At 38.4% G+C, this 19,351-nt stretch overlaps 1 protein-coding gene across 1 annotated transcript in view; it reads left to right on the forward strand.

The window, feature by feature from the left end:
* Positions 1 to 18,528, forward strand: part of ACOT12 (acyl-CoA thioesterase 12) — a 27,849-nt gene extending 9,321 nt beyond the window's left edge. The window contains exons 5-14 of the mRNA XM_009703617.1: positions 319 to 469; positions 4,595 to 4,714; positions 6,095 to 6,245; positions 7,675 to 7,730; positions 8,131 to 8,191; positions 9,680 to 9,763; positions 14,672 to 14,805; positions 16,230 to 16,358; positions 17,445 to 17,571; positions 18,400 to 18,528. Of these exons, the coding sequence (XP_009701919.1) occupies positions 319 to 469; positions 4,595 to 4,714; positions 6,095 to 6,245; positions 7,675 to 7,730; positions 8,131 to 8,191; positions 9,680 to 9,763; positions 14,672 to 14,805; positions 16,230 to 16,358; positions 17,445 to 17,571; positions 18,400 to 18,528 (1,142 nt within the window). The remainder of the gene's footprint in view (positions 1 to 318; positions 470 to 4,594; positions 4,715 to 6,094; positions 6,246 to 7,674; positions 7,731 to 8,130; positions 8,192 to 9,679; positions 9,764 to 14,671; positions 14,806 to 16,229; positions 16,359 to 17,444; positions 17,572 to 18,399) is intronic.
* The last annotated feature ends 823 nt before the right edge of the window (positions 18,529 to 19,351 follow it).

The following is a 19,351-nucleotide window of genomic DNA, read 5'->3' on the forward strand; positions in this document are numbered from 1 at the left end:
CAGCCAGCCAAGTTTCACAGTAACTGCTTCTGACACAGCTTCTTTAAAGGATATGGTGAGGGCTGGGAAGGATCACTGTGCTGTGATAGACTGCAGGGTGCACCATCCCCCACCTCTTGCATCTTTTGGAAGGACAGGGCAAATCTTCAGCCTCTTGCTTCCCTTGCAAAGAACAGAGGTTTTCTGTGTCTTTCTTTTTTTCTTCTTTTAGTTGTGTTTGAAGCACACTGCATGTTTTGGTAACTGAGAGTATTTTCTTCTTGGCTATCAGAGTTACTAGCTGAAATAATTCATTAATACATTGCTGCTGTATTTCAGATAATTTTGAAGAGGAAGATGCAGTTTCAACTGACCATACTCATGTACAGAGTATTGAGCTTGTCCAGCCTCCTCATGCAAACCATCATGGAAACACTTTTGGTGGTCAGATCATGGCTTGGATGGAGACAGTGGCAAGTATTTCAGCGAGGTACTTCTCTACATCATAGTCTTTGCATATGGTTCTAAATGGATGTGATTTTAATATTAAGGGTTTCACAGGGATTTATTTTATGAAAAATACAGACCCAAACCTTTGTGACTTTTTTTCCTCCTCAGACTGGAGGAGGCCTTTGAACTATTTATGTGGTACAGTTCCCACAGCATGCCACACCATTGTAGGAGTCAAATATTATTCTTTTTCTGTTACACACGCAGACCCTAACGCAAAAGAGGCTATGTTATCCTCCTGAGAATCTCTGCAGAAAGTCAGCATTGGACGTAGGAATAGAAACTTGGCCTCCTTGCGGTTGGTGCAGTGTTTTAAAAGCAGAGTTTTTAAGCCAGGATAAAACCAACACTGACTCTGCATCAATTGATATCCAAAAATGAACAGCCTTCTGAATGTTAGTCTGCAGATCCTTATGCCAGTAGAAAGAATAAGTCAGAGCAAGAGAAGAATAATCAAAAGAAACAGGTTCTGTTTTCTTAGTGCGCACACAGAATGGATGCATAACCTTCAGCAAGTCACTTAACCTTTCAGTCTCTCTGAGTCCCACATCCCAGAGGTTGTAATATTTTTAGCAGTTTAAAGGGCTCTGACATCTTCAGGTAATAAGCACAAAGTATTTTTGTGACACTGACTAGTATTGTCAGTATGGCCTAGACAAATAATAATTTAATTTCTCTTCCTCTGAGATCAAACTGTTGTTTTTTGTCCCTCCTTGTTTTTGAACGCTGTACAAAGCTTCTTTGTAAGCAACGCTTGAGTTTCAGTTTGAATCCTCCTTGCATAACAAGTGACCTAATTCACTGCAGGGATGTTAGATATCTTTTCGCTTTTTAACGTCAATAATTAAATTACTTCTCTATTCATTATTCATAAGTTTTGATTTATGGCCTGTACTTGTACTGATAACAACAGATATTGTGTAGTGGTTGGATAAATGACATTAGAATGCACTGACCTTACCCCACTGTGTAATTTTATTGGCTTCAAAGAGATTGTTTCAGATTTTTGCCATAGTATGACCCAAAATATTTACCTGTTGTCGTTTGATAAATTCTACCTAGTGAGGGTCACATTTAGGTTTAAAAAGAAAAGGAAAAAATCAGCAAACCAAGTACTGAAAAAATTGTCTTTGAACTAATGAATGTCAGACATGGTTTGTCATGTTGAAAATTTCAGGAATAATAGCTGGTGACAGAGGCTTGTTGAAAACAGAGATTTTGTAGTTTATGCTTGAGAAATAGCTAGTCTTGCTACAAATCTTTTGTGAGGCCACTCCCAATTAGACCTGACCTTTGAAGGTGCCAGTTAAGAGTTGCTATGGCCACAAACTCTGATGGAGGAATGGAAGAGGAAGGGTAAGCCTTGACAAAAAAATTTCTAAGAGCATTTTAAAGGTTACTCTCCTTCTCCCCTGTCCCCCCTCCCCACTCTTTTGGCTGGACAGTAAATTAAAATCTTGCAGATAGCAATAAAGCCATTTGAATATTAGTAATATTAGTTTGAATTGAATCTGTACTTTCTTATTTCTTTCACTTGCAGTAAAGGCATTCAGGACATAGTTTTCCAGGAAAAATGGACTATTTAGGCCAAATTTCTGTTTTGTTCTGCTCTTATTTTCAATAATATTGTGTTTGCATCTTTATAGTGAACATTGTAAATAAGATCACCGTTTAGCGTTTTAAATAAGAAAAGCAAATTGTTCTTAATGAAATTACAAAGTCATTTGAATGTATTAGTCTATTAAAAAGACGTACCAGTCAATTAATTAGCTACAGATAATTGTGTGCATTTAGCAATACTGGTACATTAGTTTGCAGAGTGCAGTTGAGTTAAAAGCTGGGAATGCTACAGAGCTGTATGTTCAAGTTTAAAAACTGCACATTAAAAAATCTGTTCTCAGATGTGCTTAAGCGATTCTTACTGAGGTGTTTTGCACACATGCATGAGGACAGAGCATGTTTTTTCAAAGTCTAAAAATAAATGGCATTATTGTATATTGTTCCCTCTTCACATGATGCACAGAGATCCCAGTAAAAAACGGGGCTTTGGCTACATTTAGAACTGCTGAAGAAATCTAATTTTTGCCCACTCCAGAGAGCTTGCAAACTAGATTCCAGTTCCATCAACCCTTAAGCTGTATCAGTACTGCAGATTTTTGTCTGGAATGTCTGTGAAGGTCAGAGAAGTGATGAGTTGTTGGAATTCCCTAGTGTAGATGACACAGCATTGCAAAACCTTTCCTTTAGCAGTGTAGCTGGGTTTGACCAGGTGTGTATCTGCTTGTCCACTGTACCGGTCCAAAGAGCAGCGTTGTTAGTACGCTTGTGGAAAGGGTACCCGCCTGGCACAGTCAATCTTCTGTACTAGACCAGCAAAGTTTTGCCAGAGTGGCTACAGCCTATTTCACGAGTAGTTCAAAGAGATCCAGTAGAATAACCTGGCTGAACCTGACTACCTGTAATTGAACACAATACCGGATCAGGTCTGAAATAAGAAAAGACAGGTGAGCGGACGCATTATGCAATTGGAAGGACAAAGGGAACAGAATGACTAAGGTTTGTGTGTTTGTAATACACTACTGTGTCCTCAGCTTTTGAAATTTAGGCAATAATTCTGTGTTTCTGAATTGATAAGTGATCAGTTCAACACCTTTCTATCCCTTTGTACTTGCAAAGATGAGTTTCCCCGCTCACCACTTATAGCAACTGCATATAATTTACTAAACCACATGAAATTTAAAAAAAAGACAAAACCAACTGTCCTGGTTTGATTAAAACAGGATCAATTCTCTTTTCAGTAGATTTTCCTTCAGTTAAGTTTCTTCTAAGTAACTGCACTTTCTGAAGTTGACTACAAGTTTTTCAGACAGTGGCTGCTTTTAGAGTTCATAATGCTTGATGTTTATAGTTGTTACCAAGGTAACACTAGGATTGATATGTATAAAGGCCCGCCTTTATACTTAACCCTGTGGGAACCAAGGTCACTGCTGGGTCTCTTATGGCCACAAGTGAAAAGTTGTAAAAGGGTCACACCTGTGGGGAGGAACGGACGAGACAGGTGACCAAAAACTGACCAACGAGGTATTCCATCCCATCCACCTCATCCTCAGTTAAAAGCTAAGGGATCATGGGGGGTGGTCTGTCTTCTTTCATGGCCGGCATCCCTGTGGGACCCTGCTCGCTCTCCTGCCTCCGACCCCAATCCCTGCATCCCTGAATCCGGTTCCTGTTGGCTGTGGAGTCCAGTCCAGGGCATCCCAGTGCCTGCCCTGCCGCAGCAGCAGTGCGAGCAGCGACGGCCTGACCGTCATCAGGAAATTCAGTATTGGTTTGGGATATTTTTATTTCTATTATTAGTAGTATATTCTTTTTCATTGTTATTGTTTTATTAAAGTTGTTTTAATTTTCCAGTCCTAATCTCTCTCCCTTTTCTCCTCTCTTTCCCCTTCTGGGAAAGGGTTAATAGAGAGCATCTGTCATTCATTTTAACTGCCAGCCCAGCCTCAACAGTGACACCATTTGGCAGTTATATGAGTAGTTTTTTATTCTTATTTCATATAACAGTAGCAGAAAACATGTGACAAGCAAAAAAGTACAAATATTAAAAAGAATAGATAGATTGATGTTGCTTTGCTTGAACACTGTTTCTGGTGCTCAGCCTTTCCGTTCAAGTTTCTTTTAATTGTTTAAAGGCTTTATGATCTGGCATTTTTACATACTGAGCAATATCCTTTTCCCCATGCAGTCATATAGAAACTAATGAAACTCTGTGAAGTAAGTGGTTGCTCTGTAGGTAAGGGATTCATGGTCTGGCTCCAAAAGAAGGTAATATCAAGCAGTGAGAATTAATTAGTTGGTGTTTGTAAAGTGTGTTGAAAATGAAACAGCAAGACATAAGTGGTATTATTATGTTTGAAGCTCGAATTACATGCTCTTGGAGCTGAACATGTTAACTTTATTTCAGTGGGTTATGAACTAGATCAGTGTAATATAGTGATCTTCCAGGTTGTACAACCCTTTTTGCTCTAATCACTACCCAATTCAAACCTAACAAAATAGGTTCTTTAACATGACTGTGTGTTTTGCTTGCTGCTTTCTTTTTCAGCCGCCTTTGTTGTTCATATCCTGTCTTGAAATCAGTCAATATGTTTAAATTCTGGGGACCCTCCATCGTGGGTGATCGCCTTGTCTTCAACGCAGTTGTGAACAATACATTTCAGAATAGGTAAAGCTCCTCATCTGCTTGTCTTCCTTGACTTCTCCAGCAGCAACCTAACTGCGTGTTTTAAGTTTCAGCTATCAGTAGGATTTGCGTTATTGAAGGAATTATTTTTCAGCTGGAGTTTTGAGGGATATATCTATATCTCTATAACTATCTGTCTAGATGTGCTTTTTTTTTTTTTACTTTTCTTAGTGAAAATTTTAAAGAATTTATTCTCTTTCACTTTCAATTTAAAGATCATCTGTAACCAAATCCCAGTCCTGCAAACTCAGACCATAAATACCACTCTGAAAATCACAGATTTTCAAGGGATGCGTTGGTCCCACAGCTTTGATTCTTCAGAAAACTCCAACTTGCTGCCAGAATATTCCTGTCTTGGCATCTATTGACAGATCTGGGTTCTATTTATTGCTGGTTACTGGCAAAATTCTTGCTTTGTTTTGTTTATTTCTTCCCAGTGTTGGTTGAGGTGTACTCAGAAGTGAGGCTTTGCCAGTTGCAGTTTGGAATAAATGGCTACAGCCCATGATGAAATTTTATCTTTAGTTGAGTATATGGTCACTGTAAATGTGAAACAGATTTTGGCACACTGAACGCTGGCTCCTGGAATTTAGCGGTGTGGCTGTTGACCGACCATGCACAGATCCTGCTTGCTAATGGTTACATTCTCTTTCTCTTTCCTCTGCATGCACTATCTTCTCAGCAGTTTTAGGGCTACTGTAGTGTTTGCCTCACAGAGAATGACTCTCCTCTAACCTTTGGCAAAGGGATAGCACCTCTCTGCTAGGCTATTTCCCCATCTATGAGAATGGCGCTTGGGGCCAACAGACCCTCTGATTATGTCAGGGGTGTGACACAACTTATGTGGAGCCCTGTTCCAGCAGGACATGTTCAGAAACTGCAGGAGGTGTAACAAGCCACAAGAAGGCAGAAGCTAAAGTAATTCCTCCTCCAAATTCTGTTCATGGGACAGATGTTATCCTGGCATTGCTGTTCTATGGCTGTTTTCTTTGTAAGTGTATATAGTTTCCGCAGAATGCTAGCAGGGCACAAATTACCTTCATACTATGCTTCTGCTGAATGTCAAATCAGTATTATCCTGTTCACTTTTGCTGTCTGTTCTCATAGTATGCCTGCTGGTGTTCATATTTTGCTACTTAGCTTGATTTTTGCTCTTTTTATTAATGCCATTTAGCTAGAGCCACCTTTTATTTTGTTTCTGAAACGTATCTGTCTAGAGTAATTTATTTTGTATGCTACAGAAGGTATTTGAGTCAGGCTTCCTGCACACAGGAAGGTGTAGAGTAGCCCTTCTTAGTATGTCTCGGGGCTGCTTCTGCATCACTGTAGTAGTTCAATAATTAATTTAAACTTTTATTTCAGCATGGAGGTTGGTGTCCGTGTTGAGGCTTATAACTGTGAAGAATGGATCAAGGACCAAGCACGGCATATTAACAGCGCATTTCTAATTTTTAATGCTGTAAATGACAAAGGAGAGCTTCTCACCTTTCCTAGAATCAAACCTACTACAAAGGTCAGCTCTCATCCTCAGCAGTAGGATGAATGCATACATGAGATTATGTAGTTCAACCCAGCACACTGCATGTCACACAGCCAGCCACTATAACCTTGCTGGAAAGCAAGGACTAAACGTGGCACTGAAATGCACCTTCTTGCAGAAGAGAAAACCTCTAAAAGAAATGTTTGGCTTGGAGTGAGGAATTTGTCATTGTTAACTTCGGTCATCCAAAACAGAGAGGTGTAGTGGAGGGTAGTCACCATTAGAAATTCTGTTCTTAGCTGATGGACAGGGAAGAAGAATCTGCTTTTTGCAGATTTTTGCACCTGTCCATATCTGCTTTGTGCAACTGGACAAATAAATCAAGGTGTCCTATGTACTAGCTGAGGCAGTAAGGTTCACTACTGCCCATTACAGGGTGTTCCAAGAGGAAAAACTGACTATTCCTCTTACAGGAAAAAAAAAAAAAAAGCAAAAAAAAAGCAAAAAAAAAAGCCATAGCAGCTTAGCTTCTGCCAGAAAAACAGCCCTTCCTTTAAAGACCTGCCTAGAGGGACATCCACAAGCTAAGCGTCAAGATAAGAACATGTACAACCATTCTTTCAGAATAAAGCAAACAAATCTGGGAAAATTAGTATGTGATCAAGGTAGTTTAAACTTTCAGTGGTCATTTGAAAGTGACAGCTGGTATGGCAGTGCTCTACAAAACAGGCAAGAGATGTCTTCAAAACATACTATGTAGTCCTTGGCTTAAAGGAGGCTGAGCTGCACTAATCTGGAGATTCTTCTTATTTCAGAAGCTACATGTCAGCTCTTAAAAGCTGAGAAGAAGCTTTTCCAAAGTGGCGTATCCTACCAAGATAACAAGTCCTATTGACCTTTAATGCAGTTTGGTGTGGTGTATGCTCTTGAGTCATTTCTGTGCTTCAAAAAAAATGCACCCTGGCAGAGCAATGATAAGGGAAGGGAAAGACCTGCCACCTTGCAGGGCAGAACACATTTGTTCACACAGTGCTTGCTCCGTGTCCCAGATCCATGTGCACTAAAACAGGAATTCTTCCATGCTGCCTTCATGCTTTGAACATCAGATGATGATGAATTGGATTAAGTTTATTTGGTGGGTGGCACATTTAGAAAGAGTAGAATATGTGGTGCACTGCCCAGCTGCCAGTGGGTTAGGATCAAAAACTGCCAGGAGTATGCTACTGTAATACAACTTTATTAGACTGATTTTGCAAATTTAAAAGAATATTGTCAAGTCAAAAGTGAATCACTGACTCAGGTTAATCTGGGGAAAGGCCAATGTACAAAGTGCAATTCTTTATGTATTTGTAATACATCTCTGGCATTTGCCTATCTGTAAGAAATAATTTTTAGTTGTCTTTTTTAAGACTGTGTCCTAAAATAATCAGATGTGCTACTGACTGGTTTACTTTTTATAAAGGATGGTATGAGGCGATACTGTGGTGCTATTGCCCGAAGGAGAATTCGACTAGCCAGGTATAGTTGGGTTATAGTTGGGTTGCAAGGAGAACAAAACCTTATTTTTTTAATATATCCTCTAAAAAAAAGGTGATTTTTTATCAAGTAGTAGAAGTCTTCTCAAACATAACTTTATATTGCTTAACTTCCCAAATAATTTTGCCTGAGTTGCATTGAAATTATTAGAGGCTACTTGTCTCAAAAATACTTTGCTCTATTTTATTTTGTTATTTTGTTTCCCTGTCTTTCTTGGGAAGAAAAAGGGAGTTATTGCAAACCTGTCTTGCAACCGAAAAATGATTAAAATGCCCGTAAAGTATTTAGAAGACACTTACAGAAGTGTTTGTTTCTAGCATATATAGAAGAAAGTGTAAAGAACTAATTCATGCTGTTATTTCTCTTTTGAATTTTGTTTTAGAAAATGCATGCTGTTTGCTAAAAAAGACAAACCTTCTGATATCTGGGAGAGAAGCAACCAGGTAATCTGTAGATCGCATCCTATTGTCTACTTGCATAAAATGGTGTGTTTGTATGCTTTTTGGGTGTGTAAAACAGTTGTACACGCTGTATCAGTTTCTGAAGTGGATGTTCTATACTTAAGCATTATGATAGTCATGGAAGAATGGATAAATGTGTAATAAGATGAATGTTTTTTTCTTCTGAAAAAAAAAAAGACAGTAGATGCTTCACAATTGATTTAGGAGTAAGTTTCATACAAAACATAAAAAATGTCTTTTAAGATAGACTCTTTTAACAAGTGGTCCATTAAGCAGCTGAGCTGTAAGGTTTCCTGCAGATTTATATCCCAGTGTCCCCAGCTTTTAAAAAGCTGAATTCCTCTGTAGAGGAATTAGTTTGGGGTTTTTTTTATCTTTATCCAGCCACTGACTTTCTCAAAAATTGCTGTGAGACCATTTAGTAAGTGCTAAAAGCGGGGGGGAGAGACACCGCAATACCAACAGACAGATAAACAGTGAAATAGTGTAACCTTTGTTTCTATGGGAAAGAGAGGTTAAAACGTGTGTTTCTTCCTAGATACTCTGCATGAAGTGGTACGTGTTTCTGGCTTGGACATGCTAGGCCATAGAAGGTGCCTATGTCATGCAATGAATAGTGATGAACCTGAATTTAGGTGGATTTATAGACACCCTAAATGTTGATTCAGTGTCAAATCTTTGTGATTAAATTTTCATTGCATTTAAGATCTCAGTGGTTCACAGAAATTCTGCTGAGTCGTTTTCTGTTACATGAAAAAAATAAATAATTGAGAATTATAATGCAGGAGGTGATTTGGTGTTAACAGTGGCATCTCCACTGTTTGAAGCAGCATTTCTTTTCTGCAAAACGATAAATATAAATATGCACACAATGATAAAAATGGCTTACTTAAGAGTTTTTTAATATTAAATTAAAACCTGTCATTAAAGACTCTAAGGCTGTATTTTCTTTATACAGTGGTTATATGAGAACTCCGTCCACTGTAGTCAGACATACATAATGGATATATTTGCACTTTCTCTGTTCTGAGACTGCTGTGTAAAGCAATTGCCAAGAGAGACCACAGCTTGATAGCAATGAATAGGTTAATTTTCCAGTAGATTTTAATTACTTAGGAGAAAGATTGATAAACAAATTAATTTAGTGATCTGAGAGGTTACCTGTATTATCTCTCTGGTGGTCACAGTTTTTCTGCACTGCTTTATAATTGGAGAAGCTGAAAGTAGTATTTTGTTGTTGCTTAATTAGGGTCGTTTTGCCAACAGCCATGTGAGCACATAATCTAGGTATTGAAAGTATTTAATTCAGAAACTACTGGACTGTGTTTTCTAGAAGGAAAACACTCATGGGAAAATACACATTTGTTTGCGATTGAGGGGTAATGATAGAAAAAGAGCATCTCATTTCTGCAATGTTTAGTGAAATGTACCTTTACCCCTTCATTTTCAGAAATATATCTTATATTTCAGGCATACCTGAGTTACAGCAACATAGCTGCACTGACACACCTAGCAGCAAAACCAGGATGGGAAGTAACCAGTATCCTGGATGATGTAAGTGCATAATTGTGGAATAGCTACACAGCCACTTTAGTTATGTTTCACCATAAGAGGTGGGCAGAGAAAAGAAACATTTTACATTTGTAAATAAATACATTGACTTGGCAGTGTTTGGTTTTACTGTGGCTAGAGCTGAAAACCAAAACTCCCAGAGTTTCCCTAAAATGTTGCAAAGCAATCTCTGATTATCCACAGTGCTGTGCAACCTGGAAGTGCCATGGAGTTCTAAGCTGGTCTGAATGGCTGGTGAACATAGGACTTGGGAGCCCAGAAGGGTAGGCTTGCAAGCAACTGATCAGTTGTGCCTGTTGAGCAACACAAAAGAGAGTGTAAAAACACAAACCAACATGTATCTCATTTGTGTGAAGTGTTTTCTTTGCCACAACTATGTGCTTCTGTGGTTTTGCCCAATTGTTTGATTCCAGCTAAACACAAAACTTGGACATCTTTGTTTAGGCAGTGCTGTTGATGATCTGTGGGGCTTGTCATGTCACTGTGATAAGCAAAACGTGTGTGGCTGTCTGTAACATATTGCCTTTACCAGCTTTGCAGCATGGGAGATGTTTCTAAGTAGCAGGCATTATCCTGTGATAGTTCCAAGTGGACACTCCCAGTCGGCAGATTGCAGCAATTTATATACTGTATTTTTCAGTCTCTGTCCTCTCGGAAGACCACTTGAATCTTTTTCTATGCATGTTTTTCCTTTCAGATATTTTTCTTTCTGCTCTTTTTCTATTAAAACTTAGAAAAGCCTGAAAGTAAAGCACCTCCCTGTTCATCAATCAGTGTTATAAGCTCAAAATCAGTAAGGAATCTTGTATAAGCCAGTTTTAAGGTAGAAAGATGCTGTTAAGAAAACCAGTAGCAAGATAATTAGTTGGGAAAACTCAGTTTTAACCTAGCTGCAGTGCATGTTTTCCAAACTATCAAGAGATATCTGTTAAGGTTCGGTTTCTGAAATATAGTTAGTGACTGGCAGATTACTTTAAGATCATGTAGATTCAGAGATGTTTTGGGACAAGAAAAGACTATCACAATCTTTTAGTCTGACCTTCTGCATATCACAGGCTATGAAACTTCACTTACTGATTCTTGGATCTCGTCAATAAGCTACTTGAGTAACAGCATATATAAATCATAAGGAATTCCAGTGATGGCAACTCTGCCAGTTCCATGTGTAGGTTGTTCCAGTGGTTAATAACTTCCCGTAAACACTGTTGTACCAAATAAATGACAGATGGCACTCATGCTAGAAAAAGCAAGCTTGAACAATCAGACTGAAACATTGAGCGTTATTTTCAAGCCTCTGCTAAGACTGTATTACTATCCATGTGAAACTTCCTTTCTGTGTGCACTGGGACTGCCACAGCCTCCGTTTCTTTCTTAACCCTAAATGCTCGAAACCTGTAGGAGAAATAGCACCAAATGTTGTCAAGAAATTGCTTCATACAAAAAAAAACCCAAACCCATGCACATTCTGGATGACATTTTAAAACAGCATGATGTTATTTCTCTCTCTCAGTAAGCCACCAAGTACCTTCCAGTATTACTGGAGTCTGGAACTTTCTCCCCTTTTTGGGTATCTTAAAATAAGTCTTGATGTAAGATCTGCCTCTAAGCTACTTAGGCCTTATCTGGTGGAAAATCTGGAGTAGCTTTTTCAATCTATTCTTTTATCTGATTGAACTAGGTATCTTAAACTCAGCAAGATTTCAGGCAGGATGGAACATGCAAATCACACTGATTCGATCAATGGGTGGAGAGTAGCCATCCATTCCCGTTGATCTGGACATTTCTGCATAATCTGGCATTGTCAGTCATTACATGTTCCTTAAAGAAGTGGCAGGGATACAGGGTAGCACACTACCTTTTTTTTTTTGTTCTGGAAGGATGTATGCAGTGAACAGTGATAGCAAACCAGACTTATGATTGTAGGCTGCTTCAATTGTTGTGTACCATTTATTCCATTAGTAAGTCTTCTTTCGTATTTAGCATCTACTTGCGGGCACAAGGTAGACTGCTGACAAACCGTTAATGTCAGCAGTGGGCAGAGGGTACGCTTGTCGCCATATGTGACTGTATGCTTACCTCTAAATTAATGCACTAGGTGGATTAGATTTTCTCTTTGGTAAACAAAGTGCGAGTGAAACCTATCTTGGACTTTACCTCTACAGCTCCTCCAGTCAAATTTAGTTGTGTGCTCAAAGCCCTAAAATCTCATATAGATGCAGCTCCAAGGAAGGCTTTCTGCCAGCTCCAGTTAATGAAACTTACTATCTTGGCAAATGTTAGTTTGGTTCACTTGTCACTGTTTCAGGCTCACTTTTGTCACTTTTGCAAATGTAAGCACAAGCAAGTATCTAGCTCAGAACATTACGTCATCTTTCCTTAAACACTACAGACCAGCACACACACATCATACCAGTCTTATGTTCTCCACACTCATGCACCACATCTTGATCCTTGTACTTAGGATATGCAGTGCGATAGACACAGAACAGCTACTTAGCCTTCTCTGATGGACATGCACAGCAGCATCTCCAGCCACACAGATCTTTTCAGTGGCCATGAAGCAGTTTCTTGGGGAGAGGCTGAAAGAACAAATAAAATAGTAGGAATCAGGTAGTAGTGCTGATCAGTGCTCTGCCTGAAGGCAGTTGTACTATGGGAAAGGAGACTGTCAAAGACTTAGACTGAACTGTATTTTGGGATGAAATAGTCTAGTAGGTAGGTTTTGCAAAGCAGCATATATGCTCTCTATATGCAGAGGATTTGTTCCCTTTTCCCTGGAACTAGAATGACCCCAAGTTGATTGACAGTTTTTGAAGGTAGAAAGTGGCACTGTGAGCTCTTTGACATAGAGCCACAAGACTTGTAGGCCTATAGTAATAATCTAGCCTTGCCAATGTTCACTTAGCAGAGACATGTTTTAACAGCTGCACCTCCTACTTTGTTTTGTGATTTTTCAAGACTCCTAAGACAACATGATTTCTTTTCTATGCATTAGAGCAATATTGATCTATCCATCCTGTAGCTGGTTTCTAAAGCTCTTAGGACTTTTGTTTTATGCCAAACTTTACTCCAGCAAGATGCTTGCTGGATTATGCTGGGTTTTTTTCCCTATTCCAAAACACAAAAATACAAAAACATACAAAATCTGTGTTGTTGCACAAATGCTCTGTTAACGAAAAGATTGTTAATTTTTGGTATAGCAAAAAAAATGCAACATAGATGATGAAGCTTATGAATTTTTTGTCACTTAGAAATTAAAATCTATTAAAATTTTCTAGAATTTGAGAAGCAATTTAGCACATCAGATGATTAAAATTTGGGAATAGTGTCCACTAATTCTAAGTACTCTCTTCTACCCATCCTCTTCCATTATATAGGCTTTATAGAACATGCCAAACTCTTCTTTTGCAAGGATTTTGTGCACATTGTTACGTGCAGATTATTCCTTTCAAATCCTCTGTGTTAGGGTTTAGGCCTATGACTAGAAATAGATCCAAAATAATCAAGACAAGATACTGCAAGTGTAGGACAAGAGAGGCAAAACTATGTTTTGAAATAGTTTTTCAGTATATCATTAATTCTGGGTGCTCTGCTTCACAGTAAAAAATAGGGGAGAGAAAAAAACCACACAATATTTTGGAAAGAGAAAAATTGAGTCATTTTAGGGGAAGGGGACATAGGCCAATGTGTGACTGATTTGCATGGACAAAGGGAACTGAAGTAGCTGAACTCTGCTAATTGCAATTTAAACACAAGCTACTGGACTGCATTGGTTGGACAGGTGGATCAAGGAGGAAATCCATGTAACATCAAAAATGATCCCTCTTAAAGCTTGGAAAGTGCTTTTGTAAAAATCTGGTCCCCTTTGGATATCTCTAGATAAGCTCCCCAAAGCTGCAATATGCAGGATTCCTGGATATGTTCCAAAACCCAGATGGCAGAGAAGGCAGTTGCTTGGTTTGTCTTATTTTGATAAAGTCTCACACATACTGCAGGGATGCTCGTCTTATCTAGTGTGGCCTTACTCCGGCTTGCTCCTGCTCACCAGTGCCACATCCAATGGATTCTACTCTCTAGTTTCAAATTTCTGGAAAGCTTTAAGTAACTACCACCTTTACATACTTTACATAAACCTACCTTAATAAAGTTTCTTCCATTCCTTTCAAATAAATTGTATGTTACCTTTCCTTTCTCTCTGATATTTATGAAGTATTTCTGTAAGTTGACCTGGCTCAAGGGCCAGGTTAAGAAAATGGTAGAATTTTGGACTAGTAATGACATGCCCAGGTTTAGAAAGTCTAATCTCCTGTCACTGATCACTGATGCCAAATTCACAAGAAGAATTGCATGAGGTCCTCAAGTTGCCCCATTACCTTTTGGAGTTAGTGAACTGAGCCCTCTATGAGGAAACTTTCTATAGCAAGACTGAGAAGAGGCTTTTACCTACATTCCTAAGTGGATCTGCTGTTGTTTATGAAAATGATGACATCTACATCGTCCTGGCAGAAGAAAAATACACTGAAATAACTCAATTTTTTCCACGGCACTTGCAGCGTGAAGGGTATTTAAAGACTATATATGCATAGTGTGAGAAAGAGGTCATACTGGCCTGTAGTTCATTCAGTTCCACTTGCAAGCTAATTCAGCTGTCCCTAACCAGCTGTAATTAAAACTGTGATGTCACTATGCTATCAATGTATTTGATTTTACATTGTGCTGTATTTTAATGTAAAACTAATCTCGAGTACTCATCTGCCTTTCCTCTGTCAGCTATAGTTTCATAGGTACTCCTGAGAAAATCTGCTTAAGTCCTAAATGTGAAACATTTACAAGTGTTAAAAGATTTAGAGTAATCATTCTTTGTTTTTACTATGTTGCTCAATTTTCCAGGTAAAAATATCAACTCACGAGGAGGGTGATATGTTGTCACTCAAAGTTGAAATGCAAGTGAAGATACCGTCGCATTTAGCTTTCTCCCTTTTGTCTGACTTCACATTCCGCCAACAATGGGACAAACATTTCTTGTAAGAACTTACCTTTCTTTAAGATTGTTCAAATCCACTGAAAACTAACCTTTTCTGATACAAATATTTTTTGAGATCTTGACACTTTTGTATCTAATTAAGAAGAACTTGCTGTAAGAAGTTGACATTAAAGATTCATTAGGCAAAGTATGGATTGAGGTTTTTTACCTTAAAAATAAAATTTAATTTATCCTTAGTCTGATTTTAAAATGCAGTTGCCCTGAACTCTCAAAAGAGGGTGTTGGGACAGAGGTTACCCTTTTCTAAAATGAACACAATTCCATGCCTAGACAGGTGTATGTTAAAAGGTTTAACTTCAGTAAGTTATATACAACTTGAGCTGGATATATTGTGCATGGTCTCTGTAAGAAATAACGCAAAGCTGGGGACGACTCCGTGTTTGCATTGTTGTGATGCTCAGTTTCATCATACAGTCAAAGTGAGAAATCAAGAAATGGTGTTCTTCAAAATGTGTATTTTGAGAAAAATAACATCTTACAGAGTGTATTTGGATTGGAATGGGTTTCAGAATTGCTGTAAAAGGTGAGGGTTTTTTATTTACCTTATATGGTGTAGAATAATGACTAGAGACAATTGAATCATATGATACTGACCTGATTTGGTGAATATTCTCTTAAAGGAGAAGCTTTTTTCATTTAGTCATTCTATCCCAAAAGATTTTTATCAGAGGGTAAAAGTGGAAGCTTAGGGATATCTGAAAATTTACAGTCTCTGCTGAATTTATGGCTTGTAGCAAATGAAATCTGAAAAAAAATTGTGTTGATTTTTCCAAATCTACAGTCAAAAATCTCAGCTTTCTCATGACTACCATGAAGTCTAATTGACTGGTCAAAATGGAATACCAACTTAGCAGTGCTTATTGCTGAGGCAGCAGAAGCTGAAATAAAATAAATCAGTTACTGCCAGTGTATAGAAAAATTCTGACTTTTTTTGTTTAGTGAAAACTCAGAGATAGTGATCAGTACTTCCAAGACAGTGAAAGAGTGTGTCCTACCCAGCTGGCCTCATCTGAACCGAGTGGAACATAACTTTGAATAAAATTTTACAGATGTTTCCTGGCTGTCTTTCCTGTGGTCTGTCAGATGGACAATGTTTGGTCATTCAGCAAGTATTATGGCTTGGAAGCTAATGTCATTCCAAACAGGACTTGACAGTACGCAAAAGATATGCATTTAAGACATTGCTCCAGCACCTTGCAGCACTTTTTAACAATTTTGTGGGACAGAGAGGTGGTGTGGTGTCAGATGAGATGTTGCAGAAAACCTCAGTTTTTCACTCTGTGCTCCTCTCTCTTCCTTGCTGCCTGAACATGAAATCATAGGATGGAATATATGTTTGTACTGTGTTTTTCATAAGAGGTACATACATCAGAGTCTGCATGTATGTGCTGTATGTATTTGCAGAACTTGTAAGGTCCTACAGACTGTGAATGAAGATGAGAAAATATATTACGTTACATCTCCACCCATGACTGGCCATAAACCCAAAGACTTTGTGATTCTTGTGTCTCAAAGGCAACCCTGTAAGCCAAGGTAAGTATGCAATTTCAAGTTTAACTGTAAGCACTTTGGAGCCAGAGTTTTGATTACTATTGACATTTATCTGGGCCTGTCGCTGGGTAACAAAGATGATATTTTATGTTTTAAGAAATTAGATTAATAGCTATCTTGATGCCTGAATTTGCACAACCAGATTTGTTTTGCAATGTGAAGGTGCAATGAAGTAAATTCACTGCATCACAAATTTGTGGTGTAGTGCAGTACTTCTTCTTGGATAGTTACTCTTCAGGAGTGGTCTATCATGAGGGAAAGTAGACCAGAATTCCAAACACGAGTTTGGAAAAAAGCACGTCCCAGAGGGCCTGTCGATGTGCTGAAGCACATAACTGGGAGTCTGTCTGTTCGTTTATTTTAAGTGACTTTGTAATCCTATTTAATGTAATTCTGGCAATTTTTCTTATTCAAGGAAGTGCTTGGCCTTTTGTGAAACCTCAGATACATTTACTGTATCTGTAAATTTTGCTGCTGAATTTGGTTTTAAAAGACCCTTGATCAGTTTAACATACATTGATTTTTTTTTAATTAGATTTCCTTTTGATCTTGTGTAATGAAACATGGATAAATGGGACTATTTGGTGTATCTTACCATTCTTTATTCTCAATTTCTTTTCTTATATTCAGTGATTCTTCATGTTAACAGAACATTTCTTCTGAAAGGCAGTATTCTGTACTGTGCTTGCTTTTTTCCCCCATCCGGGAACTGAATCATGCCTACATTTGCTGGGGCCACACTGTAAAGCCCCTTAGTAAGTGTTGCTCCTAGGCCCTGATTCTGTAACCGTGGGTCGTGGAGAGCAGGATAAATAAAAAAAAAGAAGGTGTTGTATGTGGATGATTGTTCTGTGGCTTTCCACAGAAGTATTCTTGATTGGAGTCTGTGATAAACCCTTAATGATACTCAAGAGAGCTGAATCTTTTAACATTTATCTTGAAACATACAGCAGCTTGTTTGCCTTCATATGAAAACACCACCTTTAGTATAGATGTGCATACTCTGTTACATGTATCTATTTTAACATCTTGTTGAAGAAATGTTTGACTCTTCCCCTTGCCCTGCAGTGAACCCTACATAATAGCTGTGAAGTCAGTTACCCTCACGTCTGTGCCACCTTCTTCAAGATACTGCAGAAGTGAAATCCTTTGTGCTGGATTCCAGATCTACAGTGACAGCGACAGCTCCTGTACAGTGAGTAGTTCTGCAGACCTCAGCTGTGTCTCCTTTCCTGCAGTATTACATGTGCATATAACCTCATTTGAGCTGACAGTCTAAAACAGGAACAGCAATACAACAACAAAAAGAGTCAGTTTCCTGAGTTCAGTGTGGTTATAAAGACATTCTTTATTCCACAAAGTGGAATCTGTCTTGCCCAACTTTGGCCAAGCTGAATGTTAGGAATGAAATCTAAACTAAGCACTGGAGATGGCCAGGCGCTTTTGGAGAGGCATTCATTCAATCCTAAAATGCGCTTCTTGAAGGTGTGCCTTAAACTTGTCTCTGGTGGCGTCCATCTCTTTTCGTTGACTACAGAGGAAATCTAAAGATTTAGTCTGGACTAAACGCTTAACTCTTTCATATGTCAGAAATTATGCAATCTGAATCCCATCTCTGGACCAATGACAATGTTCCTCTTTTGTTCTTTTCCATAGGAAGTCTATAACTTTTTCATTTAAGAAAATCTGTTTCTGAAAACATTCAGCAACAATCAGTGGCTCGGATTCTTTTTTCAGGCAACAGCTTAGTTCACAAAGCACATATATTTAACAGGTTACCCATAATGTTTCTGCTGCACTACCTACAGATGTTCGAGGACCTGACAGTAGTGAGGACACTGAGATCACTAAAGTACTGTAAAAAAGGCATGCTCTTTTTGCTAATTATTGCCTTCCATTTCAGAAGCACTGTGTGTTTCTATTCGCATCCATAAAAACTTTGATACTCATCTAGGCTCTGCAAAAAATGTCTAACTATTGCAATCCATGGGCTTTTTTGTTTCATTTATTTTGGTTTAAACAGGTGTGTTACTTCAATCAAGTGACATCAGGTGTTATGCCTTACTTAGCTGCAAATCTTACTGGTTCATCAAAATCTATTGAAGACACTGCTGTGGAATGTATAAAGTTCTTGGAGCTGAAAGGCAGCTAAAAATGGATTTCTGAAGAGACCTCTGAAGATAATGAATCAGTACTGGTTTAAACTCCTGCACGTGTGTTGATCATTTTTCTACAGGTTAGTTACTTCAGATCACGTAGCCAATATTGGGCTTGAGCCTGAGCATATCTAGTACAAGCTTTTTCTATCAAATTAAGATGAGGCCTTAGGCTGTAAATTCAATTTTTAATTTTAAAAAGATTAAGGGACAGATTCTGCTTTTTATTGCATTAATGAGTTGTTTTCTATAAATGAAGGCAGAACTTGGCTCAGTAGAACTGTAGCTCATGAGACTATTTCACTATTTGAATGTTACATTGAATGTAACGGCACCCAGTCAGTTGTAAATCAGTAAATAATTTGTCTCTGTGTAATTTGCAGAGAAGTGGTGCTACTAAAGTAGCTTATCCAGTGCTCCAACCTGGTTGTCCAGGTTCTTGCATACCCATTATCTATAAATTGATCATATCCCATGTAAGTTAGTGTTTGCTAATGTTTGTACTTTATCTGTTAATACTGTAGTTTATCTGTGACTTCCAATAAAGTACTGTTTCTGAGGTTACAAATCCAACATAAATTTCAGCCACCTCTGGAATGGCTTCAGACATTGTTCCAGAAAGACTGCTTTGTAGTGATGATGGGGACTGTTGGCCTCTTACAGCCACGCCTTGACCTCCAGCTGGCAAACTCTATGCCAGACTGTTCTGCTTGCCTTGAAGAAATGCAGAACCGTAAGGCTTTTGGATCCACTCCCTCACAGATGAAAAGGGAGAATGGTTTCAGAGCTTTTATTGTGGTGTGTCTACTTTGTTTTCTG

The sequence above is a fragment of the Cariama cristata genome, unplaced genomic scaffold, assembly GCF_000690535.1.
Source record: "Cariama cristata isolate BGI_N322 unplaced genomic scaffold, ASM69053v1 scaffold29537, whole genome shotgun sequence".
Taxonomy (NCBI): domain Eukaryota; kingdom Metazoa; phylum Chordata; class Aves; order Cariamiformes; family Cariamidae; genus Cariama; species Cariama cristata.